The sequence below is a fragment of the Nicotiana sylvestris genome, chromosome 9, assembly GCF_000393655.2.
Source record: "Nicotiana sylvestris chromosome 9, ASM39365v2, whole genome shotgun sequence".
Classification (NCBI taxonomy): Eukaryota; Viridiplantae; Streptophyta; class Magnoliopsida; order Solanales; family Solanaceae; genus Nicotiana; species Nicotiana sylvestris.
This window is the reverse complement of record NC_091065.1, coordinates 146,360,811-146,383,421: the sequence shown is the minus strand read 5'-3', so window position 1 is coordinate 146,383,421 and position 22,611 is coordinate 146,360,811. Positions and strand designations below refer to the sequence as shown.

The 22,611-nt window shown below is 34.4% G+C and overlaps 2 protein-coding genes across 8 annotated transcripts in view; both read left to right on the top strand.

Annotated features, from left to right (window-relative positions):
* Positions 1-6,569: 6,569 nt before the first annotated feature.
* The window catches only part of LOC104226272 (inositol hexakisphosphate and diphosphoinositol-pentakisphosphate kinase VIP2-like), a 30,780-nt gene continuing 14,738 nt past the window's right edge, over positions 6,570-22,611 (top strand). Inside the window, exons 1-7 of one of the 7 annotated variants that reach the window (XM_070156410.1) lie at positions 6,570-7,214; positions 7,854-8,083; positions 12,932-13,074; positions 13,221-13,280; positions 14,057-14,103; positions 14,360-14,443; positions 21,818-21,971. In XM_070156410.1, coding sequence (XP_070012511.1) covers positions 13,012-13,074; positions 13,221-13,280; positions 14,057-14,103; positions 14,360-14,443; positions 21,818-21,971 — 408 coding nt within the window. In that variant the 5' untranslated portion in view covers positions 6,570-7,214; positions 7,854-8,083; positions 12,932-13,011. Of the gene's footprint in view, positions 7,215-7,792; positions 8,084-12,540; positions 12,656-12,694; positions 12,783-12,931; positions 13,075-13,220; positions 13,281-14,056; positions 14,104-14,359; positions 14,444-21,645; positions 21,707-21,817; positions 21,972-22,450; positions 22,522-22,611 lie in introns of those variants that run through there. The other 6 variants (XM_070156413.1, XM_070156409.1, XM_070156412.1 and 3 more) reach the window with 6 other exon arrangements.
* LOC104226271 (uncharacterized) lies at positions 6,624-8,065 on the top strand. The gene is made up of 3 exons (XM_070158055.1): positions 6,624-6,873; positions 6,934-7,214; positions 7,793-8,065. The coding sequence occupies exons 1-3, from the start codon at positions 6,624-6,626 to the stop codon at positions 8,063-8,065; spliced, it is 804 nt and encodes a 267-aa protein (XP_070014156.1).

Here is a 22,611-nt window from a genome sequence, read left to right as displayed (position 1 = left end):
ATAGCCAAGGATATGTAGGCAACTTCGGAAGTAGGGTGCGGTCAAATCTTTCAAAAATGATTCCCATGAAGTATTCAAACGGGCAAAAATCGCTCGTATCCACTCACTTTATCTTTGCACGAAAACTTCGTGTTTCCGAGCAAAGAGGGGCATTATTATTGATTTTACATGTATATTTGACATGTAGGCATGCGATTTACTTTCCTCATTCTAGCCGATAAATAAAATATTTTATTCCTGTTGGATTTTAACTGTTATATATGAAAAGCATGCCTAAATTCCTGATACGTGAACGAGCAGAGCATGATAACATAGAGCTACTTGCTTACATTGTTTTCCTTTATATTTGGAGCTATTATTAGTTATTAATATTGGTCTCTGACTATTTCTTCTGAGCTCGTCACTGCTTTCATCCCAAGGTTCGGTTTGTTATTTATTGTGTACATGGGGTCAGTTGTACTCATACTACACTCTGCAGTTTGTGTGTAGACCCAGGTACTTTCGGACGAGGTGATTTCTAAAGTTAAGTTGCTACTAGCGTTTGGGAGACTACGAGGTAGCTATTATGTCGTCTGCAATCCTTGAAGTTCTCTTTTAGTTATTTCTATTATTACTGTTCTCTTATTCATACAGTTGTATCAGAGGATTTGGTTTGTATTTTGATATTCAATAGTGCTCATGTACTCGTTGACACTAGATCATTGGGATGGTTGTAGCAGTATTTTAGTTATTTTCATCAGATATTTCATGGTATTTCTTCTGTTAAGTTATTAAACCATGTTTTTATCAAATTCGTTGTTATTGGTGATTGTTGGCTTGCCTAGGAGTCCGAAACCTAAATGCCAAGTTTTTGGACTCAAAATATGTTTCTATTGCAAAACAAAAGATATTTTTCTATATATAACGCGGTATTATACCGCACTATACTTTAACGGTGTTTCTGCCGTTAAAGTATAGTGCGGTGTAATATTGCATTATATATAGCGCGGTGTAATACCGCGCTATACCTAATTGTAGGCCCACCAATTAGTCTCCCACATTTAATTGACATAACTGTAATTCAAATATATATAGCGCGGTATTACACCGCGCTATACCTGTTTGTGGGCCCACCAATAAGTCTCATGTGGTTAACTGACATAACAATAATTTAAATGGGTATAGCACGGTGTAATACCGCGCTATACATCAAAAAAATTCAGCCCCTCGTGCTAGGCATTGCCCTATTTAAAGGCGTTAGGATTTTATGAAAATCCATTCAAAAAATATTCTAACTTCCGTTCAAACTTTTCTTCTTGTTATCAAGCATTTTTTATAATGCCTGAAGAGCCAAAAATAAGGGTTTCATTATATTGGGGGGGGGAGGGTGAGGTTGTAGTGGAGAATAACTCTCTGAGGTATAGTTCATCTCCACAGTATCATGTTAAATTGCCGCTTACAATGGAGTACGATAAATTGGTATCGTTGTTATGTAAAAAATTGAGTGTGAGGAAACGTTCGGTGAACCTTAAAGTAACCGGTAGATTTCCATATTCTGTGACTCCGGAAGGGTTTGCTTGTTATTCTGAGTTTAACATCGAAGATGATGAAACTGTTAGAGATTTTTTTGCGGATTTCGGATGAATACATGAAATTTATTGTGATAAAATTATTGGAAATGTACGTCAAGGCTGAAGACGTTGGCAATAATGAGATTGCGCAAAGCAGGGATAACCCTCAGTCATCGGGTGGTTATTCTTGAGCAATTTTAGCCCAACAAGTTCCCGCTGAAAGAGTTTGGTCGGATCTTAACTTATCTCCGCGGGCGAACGAGGATCGAGTAAATAATTTCTCTCCTACTTTACATAATCCACAAGACGACTAGTAAACTTCAATTTTCCTTTCTGTTACGATGTTTATTTTTTGTTGAATTAAATTTCTATTAACACTCATATTTTTCACAGGGGGTACCATCCGGATATGAATTTTACAAGTTATGACCCCACGCCCAGTTGGAAGATGCGTAGTTCTAGAGTGTTGGATCACGGTGGTCCATCCGGGAGTCATCACCAACAGGAAAATGTCCATCATGGAATATCAGCACAGTATTACATCGCGTTATATATAACGTGGTATTACACCGCATTATATATAACGCAATATTACACCGCGCTATATATAACGCGGTATTACACCGCGCTATACCTTAACGGCAGAAATACCGTTAAAGTATAACGCGGTATAATACCGCGTTATATATAGAAAAATATCTTTTTTTGGGCAGTAGAAACGTATTTTGAGTCCAAAAAGTTGGTATTTAGGTTTCGGACTCGCTTGCCTAGAAAGTAGTGTTAGAGATCATCACGGCTCCGGTGGGTGTTGAGTCGTAACAAGTTGCTCTTGTCGTTGTGCTCCTCATGGTAAGACTATCCAACGTTTGCTTATTGAGAGTGATGCTGCACAATTCCTCTAGTGTAGATTTGGCCAACCTTTGGGAATCAAATACCATAGAATTTCTGTGTGGGCTTCCCTCAATAACCGGTGGCAAAATGAATACATGAAACTTGTCCATATAATGCTCATACAAATAACATCTATTGTCATTTATTAGGAACTCCAGAAGAGCAGATGTGCTTGTAAATATTGATAACAAAAAAAAAATCTTTCTTCTAGCATGGAACACCAAATTATATGGACTATTAAGACTACAATTGCAAGGGCATTTCCTAGCTGCACTATGCCTTGGAATAGAATCTATGAGGATGTTGAGAAGCTTAGGCCAATCTCTAGAAGTATATATGTCACATGGGAGAAATCGAATTTTGGAGAAGTTAAAGGTAATACATATGGGAGTTTTTTGGAGGAGAGTGGAAGATCAGGAATAGGTGGAATTGTCAGAAATAAACATGGGGATTTCATCTTTGCATTCGATATCCTTATATAATGCAAGGACCACAACTGTGCGGAAGCTTTAGTTGTACATTATGAGGGATCTGGTGTATTTCTAGCTGGCATAACAGATGTGCTATAGAGATGGATTCACTGGTTGTGGCCAACATGTTGAGAAATAGACTCTTTGCAACCTTCTCCTCAGAAACACCATCGACAACACATTGCAGCTTTTAGATCAAGCAATTGTCAGGATATCTTATTGCTATGGAAGACAAATAAATGGTTGATTATCTCGCGAAGTTAGATGCTACATTGACTGAGGGAGCCATATATCATTCCTTTTAGTAATAGCCAGAGAAAGCTAGAGGATCACTTTGATGGATAAATAGCAACTACCTAGCATCAGAATAAAATACGACAAACCCAACTTTTTTGTTAGTTAATTGTGTAGTAGTTATTTTGGAGACTTTGTGGTTAACTGTCTCCTTTTTGTATAGATTGTCTAACAATCTGTGTTGTATTCTAGAGGTCAGGTCAACCCCCCTTTATTTTCTGAGTTTATGATATAATACAGCACCCCTAGAATCCTTTCTAGGTTTAACAAAAAAATTGAACTACAATTTTATAAAATCAAAACTAACATTAAAAAGACAACAAAGAGAATTCTACTAATAAAATAAGCAGAGAACCAAAGGAAAGAGAGTTTCAAGAGGCTTATGTAGTCAGGATTCGAGCCCATGAACTCCACCTTATTTTGAATATGGTTAGTGTTGGGTTGCCTTTCTCAATCATATTAAGGGTTTTCAAAGAATATTAATGGGAACCTTACACAAATGTCCCATATAAGTTTTAACTTACCAACATCTAGCCATTAGTCATAATCTTACCAAAACTAGCCCATTACATATAAAAAATGAAAAACTAAATAAATAAGGTTCTTTATCTCAAAGAATCACATGCAAAAATCTCCCTCCATATTTTTAAGCGTGATTAGCAACATTAGATGCAAGATGGAAAGGAAATTTCATGGATAAGGTAGCAAATAAGGTAATGAAATACAAAAAAAATATAATATTCCAAAAGTCTAAGCAAAAAGGGAACTTTTTTCAATGGGTATAGTTGAAATTCATTGAAAACATATAGATAAGTCAATATATAAAATTTGAGGAAGATTGGAGGTGATTTGGACTGATTTTGTATCAAAATTCATAATAAAATCGAGTTCAAAAAAGTTCTTCCACGACACATGTATCAAACATGCATCACGCATATATCTCACACACAGGTATACATGAATATATATGTGATACATAATTGGTACAAATATGATACATATGTGATACACATATCATTTTTTTTCATGTTCGAGTTTTACTTCGAATTTTCAATTCAAACCGCCTCAAAACTTCACCAAATCATCCCAAACTGAGATTCAAACTTTTTAAGATATATCCAATCTATTTTAATAACACCCACTCAAAAAAAAAAAGCAAAACATTGACCTAATTTTGCTACAAATAGCTAATTGGCTAATATTAGTAATATATCATGAATTGACTAATTTTTGTAATGAGCTACTTATAAATGGACATAGCCGGTAACTTCCCATTAATAGTCACATAAAATTAAATGATATTTAACCTATATTGTGTAGTATAATTTTTCAACGAAGGATGTTCGCGTGACCACCCTTGACACCGCTATTGTGTTCATCCAACCGTAACCTTTGGTGGGAAGCTCCTTTCTACCCGTCCTTCATTTTCATAAGGGCATTTGTATCTATACCCGCTTTTTGTGTCACGTTTTAACTTGTGCCCTCTTTGCAAAAAAATTTACAAACGTACCCGCTTTTTCGCATAACTTCAGCATACGAGGCAGAAGTAGCAAAGACAATCACGCAAAACTTCAGCATTCTAGTAGTCGGGCCTGAAGTTCAGCTCTAGAGCTGAAGTTTTTGTTTTGTAACTGGCGAACTTCAGCTCTAGAGCTGAAGTTTTTGTTTTGTATCTGGCGAACTTCAGCTCTAGAACTGAAGTTTTTGTTTGTAACTGGCGAACTTCAGCTCTAGAGCTGAAGTTTTTGTCTTTGTAACTGGAAAAATATTTGATTAACTTCAGCATGTTTTATGCTCTCATGTTTTATGCTATCTGATCCAAACTCTTCTTTCTTTTGTCCAATATGTACGCAGTATACAAGGTATCCATAGTTTTCACTCACGTTTAAGTTTGTCAACGCATTGGACTAATAAGCAATATGTCTTGTATGTAATGAGAAAAGTTAGTTTCCATTAATTTTGGAAATTTTGTAACTTATCATAAACCCAATGTCCATTACCATCACCTCCATCTCCTCTGTACTGTTCTGAATCATTGTAAAAAGAGACGACATAATGTATTTAATAATATTACCGGCTTGACATATGCTACTTTAGTTTGTTTCACCGAAATTCACAAATACAGAACTGAAATTTCAAAGAACTTTTATTGTCTCTTGGTTTGAGATTTTTAATGTTATAATAATCCAAGTGGAAGTCCTCAATATATTTGCTTTAGCTTCATTAATCAAGGAGAGCAATGTTGAAGTCATCGTTGTAGAAGAAGAAAGAAGAAAATAAAAGAGGAGAAGGAGGAGGAGAAAGGAGGCTGAAGTTGTTTAAAAAGTGGGTACAAGTTAAAAGTTTTGAAAAAAAATAGATATAGGTTAAATGTGGGCGACCAAATAGAGCGCCCCGTACAATTTTTACGTTTTCATGGCATGCCTTCAATAACCATTTTCAAATCTTTCTCCTGCTTGTCCTTATATATGATTCATTTTGCATTAAATGTAACGTGGACAGAAAGGGACCAAAGGTTATTGATCAAGATGAAATCAAGATTAAAGATCGATTTTTTTTAAGGAAGTAATTAATTAGTGATAGATCTATTATTTCTTGAAATCTCTTTTTATTCAAAATTGTAGTAGGCGTTTGGCCATGAATTCCAAAATAAATTTTCAAATTTGGAATTTGGAAGTTGTGTTTGGTTATAATTTTTGCAACATATTTGAATGTCTTTTTTGCAAAACCATGAAATATGATTTATACCCCATAACTTGTAAAAAATATTAAAACCATCCCAATTTAATTATACTACTTGAAATAAACAATCAAACATGCTATTGTTTAGTAATATGGTAGTCGTCACAAGGAAAGGGTTCATTATCCGTTGCGGTAGCTTCATCTGATAGTCGAGGGGAAACACGTGGGGTAGTTGTAGGTTAATAATTGATGGGGTCATTTTATAAATTTTAAAAGTATAGGGTAAATTTATAAAATTTAAAACTAGTGAAAATGCATTTTTAATTGAAAAACCGGTAAGAACTTGTTTTTCAAATTTGAAAATGCATTTTCAAGTAAAATTGAAAAAATTGATAATATATGGATAACCAAACATTGTTTTCAAAATTGTTTTTGGAAAAAAGTAAAAATTTTGTATGCCCAAATGGACTCGTAGCGTCTCCTCCCCTTTTCTTGGAATTTCATCCTTTCTCTCTTTTCCTTACAAGATCCTAGGATGGAATTCTTCGAGAAAGCCAATCTGTTAGGCTAAAAGTCTACCATGCAAAAATAGTAGATTAAAAGATGGACCTTCTTTTTAGGAAGTTGTTTGGTGAATAGATTTGAGATTTGCTGAAATTTTCTTTTGATTAAAATTGTAGCGTTACGTGAATATGTCCTTGTTTTTGGAATTTCATCCTCATTATAGAATCTTAGGATGGAATTCTTCGAGAAAGCAAAATCCATCAGGCTAAAAAGCCACCACGGGAAATTCTTACATGCCAATTCCAATCAAGAAACAGTGCACCAACATCGTCATGGAACATCTAAGACTGCAAAATGGACAGTTGAATTTCCTAAAGGAATCAATAATAATGTTGTACGTTTGAATAGTTGTTATGGCAAATATCTAATGGCCACAGATGAACAATTTCTTCTTGGTGTAACGGGTCTTAAAGTTGTTCAAAGTTTGCCCAAAAATTTGGATTCCTCAATTGAATGAGAACCTGTTAATGTTGGATCTTTAGTGAAGCTCAAAACAAAATATGGGAAATTTTTGAGGGCAAATAGTGGATTACCCCCTTTTAGAAATTCAATTACACATGACATACCTTATAGACATCAAGATTGGATCTTATGGGAAATAGATATTATTGAGTTACTGCCCGGCGCAACAATAATAACAACTATATCTCAATCCCAATCAAGTAAAGAGTTACTGCCCGAACTACAGAAAAAATTATTAGATGGTGATTTGAGCTCATCTTTTCGTCTTACGTTTTCCAGGTCTTCCAAGATTCATAATCAGGTTAGTTTTCTATATACAGCTAAAGCTAATGTCTAATATATTGATCACCACTTTCTTATGCCAAATGAAATGTGGTTAATTTCATGTCATCGAATTAAGGGTCTACTGCAAAGAAGTCGTAAAATTATATTTTGTAACCAGAAAAATAAATTAACTATCCTTTTCGCTCAAATGAAATTATTGGGAACTCATTTAAGCCAGCCAATGCTAAATATTTACAGCTAATTAAGCTGACACATGATAAGATAAGATTGTCAAATAAGTATTGTCACGTCACCAACACTAGAAACACATTTACAGGGCAACACCTATGTTATTACTTCCCCATTTCTCCCATTTTTACCCTAGTGTTATTCATATACGTTTTTCCAATAAGAATTATCAACATATATAAGATCGAAGTTGAATTTAACTATATATGTGTCGATGACATGGCAATGCTTTTACAATTTTATCTTATGTGGTTGCTTAGTTGTTATTACCGGTGTTGAGTTAATAAATTTCTGACAATTCTTATTTAAATGTATATTTCACTTTTATATATATATTGCATATAACTTAAATTCATTAACATGCAGTCAAAATTTGATGCTGCTATGACAAAGCCCGAAGGTCGGCTGATCTATTATTATGTGGCAGATGAGAAGGGAACTGTGAATGATGAAGTGAAAGGACCTTCATTTCAGTTCAAAGGGCAAGGGCTAGAGGAACTAACTCAAAAGTTAGAGGAAGAAACAGGGCTCAAGAATATTACATTGTGTTTGCGCAACAAAATAAATGGGAATTTATGTCCTCTTAAGTTAGAATTACCACCCAACAATGCAACCATGGATGTTGTGGTAGTACCTTAGCTTCATCTGCATCTAAAGGTTAGTACGCTCGACCTTATCTTAACATTTAACAATGTATTTTATTTATATATATGTTCGCGGTGTTAAAAAAAATTACGTACGCGATTAGTGTTGCATAAATTATGGATTTAACTTATAGACATTGACAATGCAAAGAATTTCCTTATTGCATGTATTGTAAATAGATGCGGAGTTAGGATTTAAAGTTTATGAGTTTAGGATTCTAGTTCTTTTAAGTTACTGGGTTCTAACTTAATAATTTGTACATATTTAATAATTTTTTAAGACATATATAAGATTTGGACCAAAACTATTGGGTTCGGCCGAACCCGTAGCCGAAGGGCTGGCTTCGCCCCTGATTGTAAAATGTCCAGGCAGGATATCTATCTTATTGTATTCAAGTGACTAATTCCGCTTATCATAGATTAGTTACTTGTAGTTATTTTTAGATGACCTGATAGAATAAAAATTCTACACTGTAAATATATGAAAATTAAATCCTTAATCTATTATAGCTGGTTATTAAATTAGTACCATTATTAATTAACAGGTTATAAATTAATTATCTAGATATTAATATATTATGCTACCTTTTGGCTCCTTGTTTGGAAGGTTTAGCTTCTGTTAGATCGATAAGAATATAATAGTCCTCGAAAATCATCTTTGTTACTGTTCAATTTAGGTCAAACTTGGCTTGTACATATATCATGCGTTTCAACTTATATATACTGATAATGTAAAAAATAATTTAATCGCTTTTTTTTTTTAAAGTTACCCTACTAGACTCAATTGTAAAGTTGCCTATGTTACAAGTCAATTTTAAACTAATAGAGTATATAAATTCATTACACAATCGAGCATAATCTCTTTCTATACCTGTAAGGCTGTACGTATCTATTGATGTTCTTTTCTGTGGCTTTGTTAGCATCTGAATAAAATGTTTTTTTTTCTTTCTCCGAAACTGCAGCAAAGAGAATAGGTAGCAGATATTCCGCGTCCAAATGGTCGGTGGTCAACATTCTATTCATGAAATTTTGCCATTACAAGCTATCATGCATGTGAATTCACGCTGAAACTGTAAATAATTTTTAATTTAACCTTTAACTAGTTACTAACTGTTTTTTTCTGGTTACTAATGTGTATCATAAAGATTTATTTATAACTATTTTAGAAGATATTTGATACCCATTTTTGGCTACTACTAATTTGGATTCGCTCCAAAAAGTCTCATTTTGGGGTAAAACACTCCCAGTAAAAAACGACTTTATTTTTAGTATACGAAACTCAAACAAGTTTGATTATGAATGGAGGGGTACTTACCACCCACCACAACCGTTGGTGTGGTAATTATCTTATAAAACTTGCTCGTGTAAAGTAGGATATATACACAATAATTACGTGTTATATGTCGCTTAAAATAGCTCATACAGTATTAATATAGAGGGGTTAAACTCTTTATGCATTAGTAAATCAAACTTGAAAGCCATGAGAATATATGTCTGGACGGGCCCCCACGAAAAGTTCCATTACTTTTTTTTTTTCCATCAAAAAAGTTCCATCATTATAAAGTGGTGAATATGCGAATTTTTTTCGACTAACTATGCGGCTTCACAGGCATTACGCTTTAAAGGTTTCCGTCTTTTTTTTTTATGGAATATTTTTTTTTAATTTTTGATTAGCATTGAAGTTCAGATTAATTTGAAATCGTTCTGTGTGAGTTTTATTAAAGAAGAAGTGCTTTTTATCAAATTTCTTTTATTTCTGCAACTCAAACCTTGTGATGTTTAATCCGAGCAACCTATTCATCTTACCACATATTTGATGGTGTGGAATACATATATACATATTTTGAAATAATAGATGGATATACCTTATTGAAAGAAAAAGTAAAATAGGGATATACTTTGTATCATCTTATTGCGAAAGGATGAATCAGCCAAAAAAAAAAAAAAACAAGGAGAGGGAAGAAAGACAAATGCATGATTTTCATTGTAGGAGTATGTATTTAGTATTTATACTCATTGGTCAGTGCCTTAAAATTTGATCTTAATTATATTAGTTTAATACTACCGCTAGTCATGTAATTTGTCCTTTTAAACTGAAATTATTGTAAAATATTTAATAATTTAGAAAAACAAAAAAACATTCTTTTTGCAAAATTCACTCTTAATACTTCAATTAGCGAAATGTTTATTTCGATATTAAAAATAGATAAAAAGTAATTATAAAATATTCTTATAATCAACATTATCAGATATTTTTTTTTATTAAAGATGAGCAAAAATGTGAACTAACGGATAATATAGAACAAAAGGTAGTAATTACATGACATGAAATAAAACAAAATAGTTAGTATGTTTTGGTGAAAAGAACATATTTTTTTTTGTTAAGAGCTATAATTAAATAGTGCAAATATCATAAAAGCATCATGATTATATCATGTGCCAAAATGCATAAGAACAACTTTATAATCCATCACCTTTTTTCAAGTGAACTTTGATACTACGAAAAAGGACAGTCAAGCTCTATGATATTGATAGTGACATGGACAACGTAGCACTTATATATCGTTTTATAAGCTTTTCAAGGTCGATCCAAATGTCCAAAACTTTTCACGTTTTTTCTCAATTGTTTTTTTGGATCACCTTCTAAATGTATATTCCAAGATCCTATCATCCTAATACCTCCAGCCAATATATTGTGTTTGTCCATTATCCATATGTCACCAAATCACATTACTTTATCATAATTCAAAAATAATTGAAATAAAAATATCCTAATTAAATTATAAAAAATATATACTTCTATAACAGAAACATTTAATATATCATTAATTGATTTTGGGCAAAGCAAAGAACATAAATAAAAATACATACAGTGGACATAAATTAGCTTGCAATTGCACTATAGTTGATTCACTGACACAATTGTGATTTTCTATTTTACTTAGATTTTAGCATCATAATTTTTTTTAAAGAAATTAATGAAAATATGTTTAATTATTTCCTCCGTTTAAAAAATTGAACATTTTACTATTTGGAAATTAAGTTTTTTTTTGCAAAGAGTTTTTAAATATTTTAAATTGTTAATTATTACAATTTATAATATTTTTATATAGTTTTTTAATATATAAAATTTATTTTAATTTTTTTTTATAAAATTTATATCCAAATTAACATAAAAAATTAATTAATTTCACTCTCGTACTTCGAAAACATTCAAACAAATATCTTCGTAAGGATGAAGACCAGTATTTTAAAAGGCAGAAGCATAAGACGAGACCTTTTACTTAACGTAGAGTGAGGTATAAGCCCTGAGACATGGGGTATAAGCCCCATGAATCATAAAAAAAATTAATTTATAAATTAATAAAATAGCATATAATCACAATAAGTATATAAAGCACATTAAAAGCTTAAGAAAATTAAAAAATTAAAAAAACTCACAAAAATAAAATATTTAGCATTTTTTATAAATATAAATAATGCAATAGCGTTAAAGTTACTATAAGATAAAAATCAACTATCATGTCTTATCTTTCAAATGATTAAAAAATTAAAAATTATAATATTTTAAAAAATATTATCAAACTACACAGTCTATCTCTCTAAATGTTAATAATCAAGAAACTTCATCAATAATATAATTTTAAATATTATTCCACATGAGTAAATATAAAATTGCTTTCAAATAACAAATAATATCTATAGTAAGTAAAAATATAAATTTGGCTATTCAAATGATATTCACTCTCTTCTGATATTCTCAATTGGTAAATATGCAATACTATGTCTCATTATTTAATTGAGTTACTCTCACTTTTTTATATTTCTATGGATGAAGATAACTTTAATCACTTAGGGGTCGTTTGGTTGGAATACGATTTATACCGATATAAGTTACGTCGATATAAGTTATATTGAGATAAGTTATGATGGAATTGTTGTTTATTCATTGTTTGGTATGTTGTATTAAGAATGACAATTGCATAATTTCTAGGAAGAAGGTATAAGTTATACTGGTGCTAATTACCCCACCTTCTATAAGGTATAAGTTATCCCAGTGTTAAAATTAACACCGGGATAACTTATACCTGGTTTGCTAACCAAACAGAATATTAATGTGGTATTAAATTTTTATGTCACCCTTATACCTACTTATACCTCATACCAAATGACCCCTTATTTGTTAAAGAATTTTGAGTGCCAACAATACCAATTAAGGGATTTGACGTATGCTTTGCACTAGAAACTTTTAGGCGAACCGCGAATGGCGAATATTAGGCATGTTTCGGGCATACAATCAGACAATTAAACTCGCAAAATTAGGCTCCATACCTAAGTCTCAACGCGTTTTGATAGTGCCGCCAAGCGAATCCCAAGTAAACCTTTTAAAACACAACAACTAGGCTTGGGGCGGGCATATTGTGAGATTCATGGCAAGTTTTACGTTGATTTTAGCCATAGGCAATATCCTTCTTTTTCTATCCTGACTTGAGATCGACCATGTAAAAAGTATACGGAATCAAGGCAAAAAATATTTTTGTCTACAGCTACGCGTGTCAAGCAGCCTATCCGCCCGCAGACCGCAGTGCGCTTTCTGCTCTCGTGACTCCCTCTACTTCTTATTAGCTGCTGCTTAATACTACAACTTTTTCAGCAAGTAGCAAAATCTCCATTTTTTTCTCCTTTCCGTTACAACTACCGCGAATCTTACGGTTTATAGTTACACTTTTACTTATTTTTTGCTATATTTTTCATTCATTTTCATTATTTTTCCCTTTCCTTCTATCTATCATACGTGTGCTTTTCGTACATTGAATGTGTATAATGACTGTTTGGATTTGCCAATTTTTTCTTTTTTCAGAGCAGTGAAAATAAGAGATTTAAAAGCATGTTCGAAGCTTTTCATCGGTAAAAGAGAGAAATAGAGAGGGAAAAAAAGAGATGGAAAAGAAGATAAGGATAGGTGTTTGTGTAATGGAAAAGAAGGTGAAATGCGGCCCGGAGGTTCTCTTCCTTTAATTTATTTAAATTCATTTTCGCCCAGAGCGCATGCAAAATTACCACTGCTATATTTATTAGCATATCAAAAACTATTTTCACTCGTAATGATACTTTTTTTTGTCTTTCAATTGTTGAATTTTGATTTTTAGGTATTTTCGGCTCCCATGGGACAGATACTTGATAGATTACAATCGTTTGGTGAATTTGAGGTAATTCATTCACTGTTAAACTATCTCGCCACCTTTTTAATTTTGTTTGCTTAACCCGTAAATTATTCCGTCTCCTGAAAATTGTGAAAAAGAAAAAGCACCGCCAGTGAGTAAAGCAGAGTGTTCTGACAGTGGAATTGTTGAATTGTGCGTTAGTGTTATTTGAAAGCTTTGGACTATTAGATAGGGGACATTTTATTTATTTAATTTATGACGGTGGTCCGTTCGCATGCATCTTGACTGATTACCTGCTAGGACTATTAGATAGGTGACTTATTTATTTATTTATTTATTTATGACAGTGGTGTTCTGGCTAGCAACATGAGTATTGGATAACTCTGTCCACCAAGGATTAGATCGATTAGATAAATGGGAAGAAATTACCTAGTATTTTTTTGCCTTTGATGGGATTTAAACTTGAGACCTCATGGTTCTCCTTCTGCTTCCCTTGGGTGGACACTTTTATTTACTTATATCTGGAACACAATTAGCTCACTCAAACGTCTAATTTTTTTTTTCTTAGACCAAGTAAGTGAAATATTTTTGTCGAGTGGTGATGGTGAGAGTTGAAGTAAAGATCTCTACCTACTAATTTACCATGTTAAATTGTGTGAACCATTCAATCTGAAAACTTTAGAGAGGTAGGGATGGGACAATTTTATTCATTTATGTCTACAAAAGGAAGTATTTAAAACAACTGTTTTACTAATTTTGCTGCTTTCGTTGTTTATTATTAAGATTTATTCGTTTTTCTGATAAGATGTATATACTTGCAGGTAGTTCATTTTGGGGACAAAGTTATTCTCGAGGATCCAATCGAGAGGTACTTATTCCAGAATCAACTCTGACTTCAATTGCTAGTATACTACTTCAATTTATACTATATAATATTTCTGTTTGCTGATGCATGAGTTTAATTCTTAAAGAACATTTTGTCTTTCTAATCAGCCATTACCACTAACTTGCAAATTTTTTCAACCTTATGTTTTATATGCTTTGTTCTTACATGTAACTGAGAGCAATTCTTTTCACTATATACTCTACACATTATTGATGGGGTGAATATATCATGTTTGCAGCTGGCCGGTATGTGATTGCTTGATTGCCTTCCATTCCAGTGGATATCCTTTGGAGAAGGTTGAAGAATATGCTGCATTGAGAAAGTAAGTGAAACCCTTTTATCATGCTTTCATGATGTGTTCAAAAGTCATGCCTATAATTAAAGGTGTTTAAAGAGTCGTAAGAAATTGGTCATTCACACATTGAAACAACGAGCTTATGTTTTCTGATGTCATACAGACTGTTAAACTCCTTTTCTTTTGCCTCGTCAACTTTGATAAAGCATACTATGCTGATGTGTAGAACTTTTGTTGTTTGCAATTGATTTTTTCATTTAATCTGCATGTGAAAAAGATGAGGAATGATTGTTGTTTCGGCAAGGTGCAAAGATTTGGTAGCAGATTTTTAGTTTGTGAAGACAAGTGAATGCAACTAGAAGATGAGACACTTTTTGCTTTTATCTTTCCAGATATAGTTTTGATGTTCTTCCTCTTTTTCTTGTTGCGGAAGCCAAATGTATATAGTGTGAATAAATCACAACTACTATACCAAAAATTATGACAGCCACCAAATAATAAATAAGACAATAAAGCAATAATAAAAGAAACACCAGAATTTACGAGGTTCAGCCAAATTTTGCCTACTCCTCGGACACAACCAATATTTTATTCCACTCCAAAAATACAAGTGAAATAATACTAAAGAGAGAAGATACAAACGCCTTAAGAAAATAAAAAGGCAAATGAGAGGTGTGTTTAAATCCTAAACATTAGGCCTCCTTTTATAGGGTGAAGTACCAACCAAAATTGGTACTTCACCGATGTGGGATTTCTGCCATTCAACAAATCTCCACCTTAGCAAAATTTCACATCTTCAATTTTCTCTCAATAACAAAATTTTAGTTGTGTCTTCATCTTCAATCTTCAGTGTTCAACAATGTTGATCAAATCCAAACAATGTTGAAACTTGATCGCAGTTACCACTTTTGTCAGCATATCAGCAGGATTCTCTGTAGTATGAATTTTCTTCACCGTGACTCCACCTTCTTCTATGATTTCTCGTACGAAATGATACCGAACATCAATGTGCTTCGTCCTTGCATGATAAACTTGGTTCTTCGCTAATTGAATAGCACTTTGACTATCACAAAAAATTGTGATACCTTTTTGTTCAACACCAAGCTCCTTTAGCAATCCTTGAAGCCAAATTGCCTCTTTCACAGCCTCTGTAATAGCCATGTACTCTGCCTCTGTTGTAGACAAAGCAACTGTTGACTGCAAAGTAGACTTCCAACTAACTGGTGCCTTTGCAAAAGTAAACACATAACCAGTAGTTGATCTTCGTTTGTCCAGATCACCCGCAAAATCTGAGTCACAATATCCAACTACAGACTGATTGTCTTCCTGCTCAAAAACTAACCCGACATCTACAGTATTATGAATATACCGTAGAATCCACTTCACAGCTTGCCAATGCTCCTTCCCTGGATTGTGCATATATCTGCTAATAACTCCAACAGCTTGTGAAATGTCAGGCCTTGTGCAAACCATTGCATACATCAAGCTACCAACAACATTTGCGTATGGTACCTTTGACATATACTCTCGTTCAGCTTCATCCATTGGCGACATAGTAGTACTTAGCTTAAAATGGGGAGCAAGTGGAGTACTAACTAGCTTAGTCTTTTCATCTATGCCAAAACGTTGTAGTACTCTTTTCAAATATTCTTTTTGAGATAAACAGAGTTTCTTTGAACGTCTATCTCTTATTATCTCCATGCCAAGAATTTTCTTTGCCTCACCCAAATCCTTCATCTCAAACTCCTTCTTTAGTTGAATTTTCAACTTATCAATTTCTTCCAAATTCTTGGAAGCTATCAACATATCATCAACATATAGGAGAAGATATACAAAGGAACCATCTTTAAGCTTGCGCAAATATACACAATGATCGTATTTGCTTCTTCTTGTACCCTTGCCGCAACATAAACTCGTCAAATCGCTTGTACCATTGTCTAGAAGATTGTTTCAATCCGTACAACGATTTTTCAAGTTTGCACACCATATTTTCTTTTCCAACAACTTTGAATCCTTCTGGCTGAGTCATGTAGATTTTCTCCTCCAAGATTCCATGTAAAAACGCAGTTTTTACATCCATCTGAACTAGTTCCAAATCCAACTGTGCTACCAAAGCCAACATAATTCTAATGGAGGAATGTTTTACAACTGGAGAAAACACTTCATTGTAATCAATTCCCTCCTTTTGAGCATATCCTTTGGCCACCAATCTTGCTTTGTAGCGAACATCTACTTGGTTAGGAAATCCTTCCTTCTTTGCAAATACCCATTTGCACCCAATTGCTTTCTTTCCCTTCGGGAGATTGGCCAATCTCCATGTATGATTCTGATGAAGGGACTGTATTTCATCATTCATGGCAATCCTCCACTTATCTTCTTCTGAACTTTGGACTGCGTCTTTATAAGTGGTAGGAACATCATCAGCTACAATTGAGGTTGCACAAGCAACCGTCTCTATGAGACGAACAGGTTTCGTTATTGTTCTTTTTGGCCTGCTGGTTGCTATTGATTCAAGTTGTTGTTGAGGTTCCTGAGTTGGAATCTCCTCTACTGGCTCTCCTTCTAGAGGATAATCTTCATTTGTTTCCTCCTCTGCTTCTTGTGTAGGAAAAATAAATTTTCCCTCAAACTCCACCTGCTTAGAAGCATCTTCATTTTGTTTGGTATCTTCTGTTACCTTATTTACCATAGCAGATTCATCAAAGGTAACATCCCTGCTGAATATTACTTTCTTTGTCATAGGACACCATAAGCGATATCCTTTGACTCCAGAAGTAATTCCCATAAAAATAGCCTTCTTTGCCCTTGGATCCAATTTTGACTCTGTCACATGATAATATGCAGTTGAGCCAAACACGTGCAAAGAGTCATAATCTACAGCAGGCTTTCCATACCATTTTTCAAATGGTGTCTTGCCATCAATAGCAGCAGATGGTAGACGATTAATGAGGTGGCATGCATATGTAATTGCCTCAGCCCAAAATTCTTTGCCCAAGCCAGCATTGGACAACATACACCGTACCTTCTCCAGCAAGGTCCGGTTCATACGTTCTGCCACTCCATTCTGTTGTGGTGTATGTCTAACAGTGAAGTGTCGGACGATGCCATCATTTTCACAGACCTTATTGAAATGATCATTTTTGTATTCACCTCCATTGTCTGTGCGAATACACTTGATCCTCCTGCCTGTTTGATTCTCCACCATCGTCTTCCATTTGAGAAAAATTCCCAGCACTTCATCTTTGTTTTTCATTGTATACACCCACACTCTTCGAGAAAAATCATCAACAAAGGTTACAAAATAGTGCTTCCCACCCAATGAAGGTGTTTTGGAAGGACCCCAAACATCAGAGTGTACATAATCCAAAATGCCTTTAGTATTATGGATCGCTGTACCAAATTTAACCCTTGTCTGTTTCCCTTTGACACAATGCTCACAAAACTCCAAGTTGCAAGCCTTTACTCCTTTTAACAATCCTTGATCTGATAGAGTTTTCAAGGATTTTCCTCCAGCATGTCCCAAGCGCATGTGCCATAGCTTGGTTGCTTCTGCCTCTTTGTCGTCACTGGATGTTACTGTCGCTGTCCCAATAACTGTACTGCCACGATAGCGGTACATATTATTATTCTTCCGATTAGCCTTCATTACCACTAGTGCACCGGAGCATACTCTCATCACTCCATTTTCTGCAATGATTTTGAACCCTTTTGATTCTAGGGCTCCCACAGAGATGAGATTCTTCTTCAAATCCGGTACATATCGAACATCTGTTAATGTTCTGATCATTCCATCATGGTTCCTTAATCGTATTGAACCAATGCCATATGAGGTAAGAGGGCTGTTATCCGCTGTGTGGATGACTCCATATTCTCCTTCTTGAAATTCCACGAACCAGTCCCTGTTGGGACACATATGATAGCTACAAGCCGAGTCCATCAACCATATGTCTGATGATGTTGATGACTCTGTTGTAACTAATGAGAAGTCTGAATCATCACAATCAGCTACATTTGAATCCATAATGGCCTTTCCATTGTTATGTTTGGCCTTATTCTTCAACTTCGGACAGTCTTTCTTCCAGTGCCCTTTTTCTCGACAAAAGGCACATTCATCTTTGCTGGGTCTGGATCTTGACTTGGATCTTCCCTTCTTTGTCCTCGTTTGATTTTGAGGACGACCCCTCACAAACAGTGCTTCTCCTTCTCCGCCCTTCTGTTTTTCTCGCTTTCTTTGTTCATAGCTGTACAAAGCTGAACAAACTTCTCTGAGAGAAATTTCGTCATTTCCATGGAGTAGAGTAGTTTCAAGGTGCTCGTACTCATCAGGAAGTGACGCCAACAACATTAAGGCCAAGTCACCATCATCATAAGTTGTATCCATATTTTGCAAATCTGTGACCAACTTATTGAAACTGGTGATATGTTCATTCATCGTGGTACCAGGAACATAGGTGAAGTGAAACAGTCTCTTCTTCATGTACAATTTATTTTGACTGTTTTTCTTCAAAAATTTATCCTCCAGTGCTTTCCATAATTTACTTGCAGAAGTTTCCTTTGTGTATGGATATTTCTGCTCTCTAGCAAGGTAGGATCGAATGGTACCGCAAGCAACACGGTTGATAATTCTCCAATCTTCTTCTCCAATAACATCTGGTTTCTTTTCTTCAATGGCCAGATCTAGCCCTTGTTGAAAAAGGACATCTAGAACCTCGCCTTGCCACATCCCAAAATGTCCGGACCCGTCAAATATTTCGACCGCAAATTTCGCATTTGACACAATTCTTGTCATAAGCGAAGATGCCAATGATGACGTATTGTTGACACTTGATGTAGATTCTTCTTGTTTATTGTCTCCCATCTTTGACACAAATATTATTTAATAGCTGACGACACAAATCAAGATTATTTCCTTTCTGGTGTGGAAGATCAGACTAAGCTGCAACCACAGAGCATACTCAGACAGAACCTTGACTCAGTTACCAAGATAAATCTTTTCTGATGTGGAAGATCAGACTATGCTGCAACCACAGAGCATACTTAGACAGTACCTTGGCTCTGATACCAATTGTTGCGGAAGCCAAATGTATATAGTGTGAATAAGTCACAACTACTATACCAAAAATTATGACAGCCACCAAATAATAAATAAGACAATAAAGCAACAATAAAGGGAACACCAGAATTTACGAGGTTCGGCTAATTTTGCCTACTCCTCGGACACAACCAATATTTTATTCCACTCCAAAAATACAAGTGAAATAATACTAAAGAGAGAAGATACAAATGCCTTAAACAGATGAGAAGGCAAATGAGAGGTGTGTTTCAATCCTAAACATTAGGCCTTCTTTTATAGGGGAAAAATCCCCCCCAAACTTAACTCCCAACCAATGTGGGACTTTGGCATTTTGCCAAACTTCAACAAATCTCCACCTTGGCAAAATTCCACATTTTCAATTCTCTCTCAATAACAAATTTTGGTTGTGTCTTCATCTTCAATCTTCAGTGTTCAACAATGTTGATCAAATCCAAACAATGTTGAAACTTGACCGCAGTCACCACCTTTGTCAGCATATCAGCAGGATTCTCTGTAGTATGAATTTTCTTCACCGTGACTCCACCTTCTTCTATGATTTCTCGTACGAAATGATACCGAACATCAATGTGCTTCGTCCTTGCATGATAAACTTGGTTCTTCGCTAATTGAATAGCACTTTGACTATCACAAAAAATTGTGATACCTTTTTGTTCAACACCAAGCTCCTTTAGCAATCCTTGAAGCCAAATTGCCTCTTTCACAGCCTCTGTAATAGCCATGTACTCTGCCTCTGTTGTAGACAAAGCAACTGTTGACTGCAAAGTAGACTTCCAACTAACTGGTGCCTTTGCAAAAGTAAACACATAACCAGTAGTTGATCTTCGTTTGTCCAGATCACCCGCAAAATCTGAGTCACAATATCCAACTACAGTGGCCTTGACTTGTTCGTCTAAAAGTGTTTTCTCGTTAAGCGTATTTATCAACAAAAAACTGCACTAATTGATTGCTATGCTTCCTTTAGCTGTCTGTCTGAAGGTTATTCACATACTTTGTAGCAACATGATTCCCTGCGAAATAAATATATTTGAGTGAAATGCTAATAGTCATTCGTTCAAAGCAGATTGGATTCATAATGTAATGCAGACATAAGGTGAATAAATTAATTACATTACCCTTTTTACCAGATCGTAATTCTCGGTTGTCCACTTCTTCAACGAGTTCTCTGGTTGCAGACTCACAATTGTATTTGTGCACTGCCATTTTTAGTTGTAAAATTGTTGTATTTTTCTTCGAGGGTGTGAGTACAAATACATTCGCTGCCGGCTTACATCCAAAACACTGTTATAAACTTAAAGTTGTGCTTTATGTACCCTTTATACTCCTCAACATGTTTGCCAAGTAGGTTTGAATGCCCTGTTCAAGATATAATGTGATCGTGCTTCAGCATTATCGAGGGTCAGAGTAGGATATGGCCAATTTCAGCATGATCATATTTTAGAACTGAGCAGTGCCCGTGTCAGTAACATGAATACTAACGCCAATAGACTTCAGAAAGATCATTTTCAACTTCACTTATGTTCTAAGAATGAATATATATTTTCCTCCTTTTCCTGTAGCTCGTTTGTGATTGACACATATTTTTTGGTAAGGTAAGTAATTTTATTAATAACGGGAAAATCTCACGTATACAAGCAATAAAGCAAAAAGTAGATTCCTATAAGCATTTTCCCATAAGCATTATGAATATGTAAGTTGATTACCTTTTGTGATACATTCAACTGCTTATTTCAACACAGCTACACCTCAAAAGTTTGGGTCTATAAGATTCCTCATTATTCACTTCCTCTATTTGGACCAATTTTATTTTAACATGAAGAAATGAAAAAAAGATTAGAACATATTATTTGGTAAAATCTTCTGCAAAACCATCTGAATATCCCTTTGAACTCTTTCCATATTACGAGGAAGAATAGGAATGACTTACAAGAAAAAAAGATAAAGAAAAAAAGAACTAGGGAAATGTAGGAACGATATTTAATTGGTTAACCGGATTAGTTGGCTTTTTCAAGTATTGCCAATCCAAGCTTTCTGCTAAATATCCGACAAGCTTTCTCCCAACTTAAACTTCAAATCATTTTGTTTATACTTCAACTTCAAAGTTGTCAAGACAGCTTATTGATATCTCCACTTTAGACTTTTCGGCCTTCATCTTCCTGTTGGAAACCCTTTCCCCCTTCTGTGAGGGACTTGTCAATGTAAAAACTAACCTTGTATGAAATCAGTATCTTCTTGATTTTGTATTTCCATAAAAAAAAAGGAATTATTTAGACACTTTTCATTTTTTGTTTTGCTTTGTGGTATTTCAGCATCTTGATATGTTTGGAATCCCAGTTCCAAGATATGCTTGCGTTAATAGAGAGGTGCCTTATCAAGAACTGGATTATTTTGTTGAAGAAGATGACTTTGTTGAAGTTCATGGGAATCGCTTTTGCAAACCTCTCGTGGAAAAGCCTGTTAATGGTGAGTCTCCTGCCTTCCCATCTTTGTGAGGTTTTTATAAATATGTGCTCTTGTTTTTTTTTCTCTCTGATCGATTAGCTTCTTAATATGTTGTTTGCACTATAACTACAACATATGGCTTCAATAGACTGCAATATGTCAGAAGGCAAGACACATATTTATGTGTTCCTTGCAAAATTTGCTAAATAAATGACCACCTGATGCTATCCAAATAGTGGGATACACATGGATGCCTCTTGGCTAAGTTTTGCTTGGATGAGAAACCAAAATGATTTATATTAGGTTATGACTGCTAAATGGAGTTTGAAAAGTTTAGTTGGCTTTGCACTTAGACCTAAGGTTTATTGCTTATATCTTATGACTGCTATTACTAATGCAGGTTTTCTAACTGTGAGAATTTGCTTTTGAATGTGCTGCATTTCTGATATTATGCAAATACCATTTTCACTGGCTTATTCAGTCTCTCATTGTTTGAGTAGGTGATGATCACAGAATAATGATATATTACCCTAGTTCAGCAGGCGGGGGAATGAAGGAATTGTTCCGAAAGGTGAAAATTATAAATGACATATTGTTTGAGCAAAGATTTGGAATTGCTTTCATAGACAAGTTTTTCTTTGACCAGCTTCCTTTTGTGTCT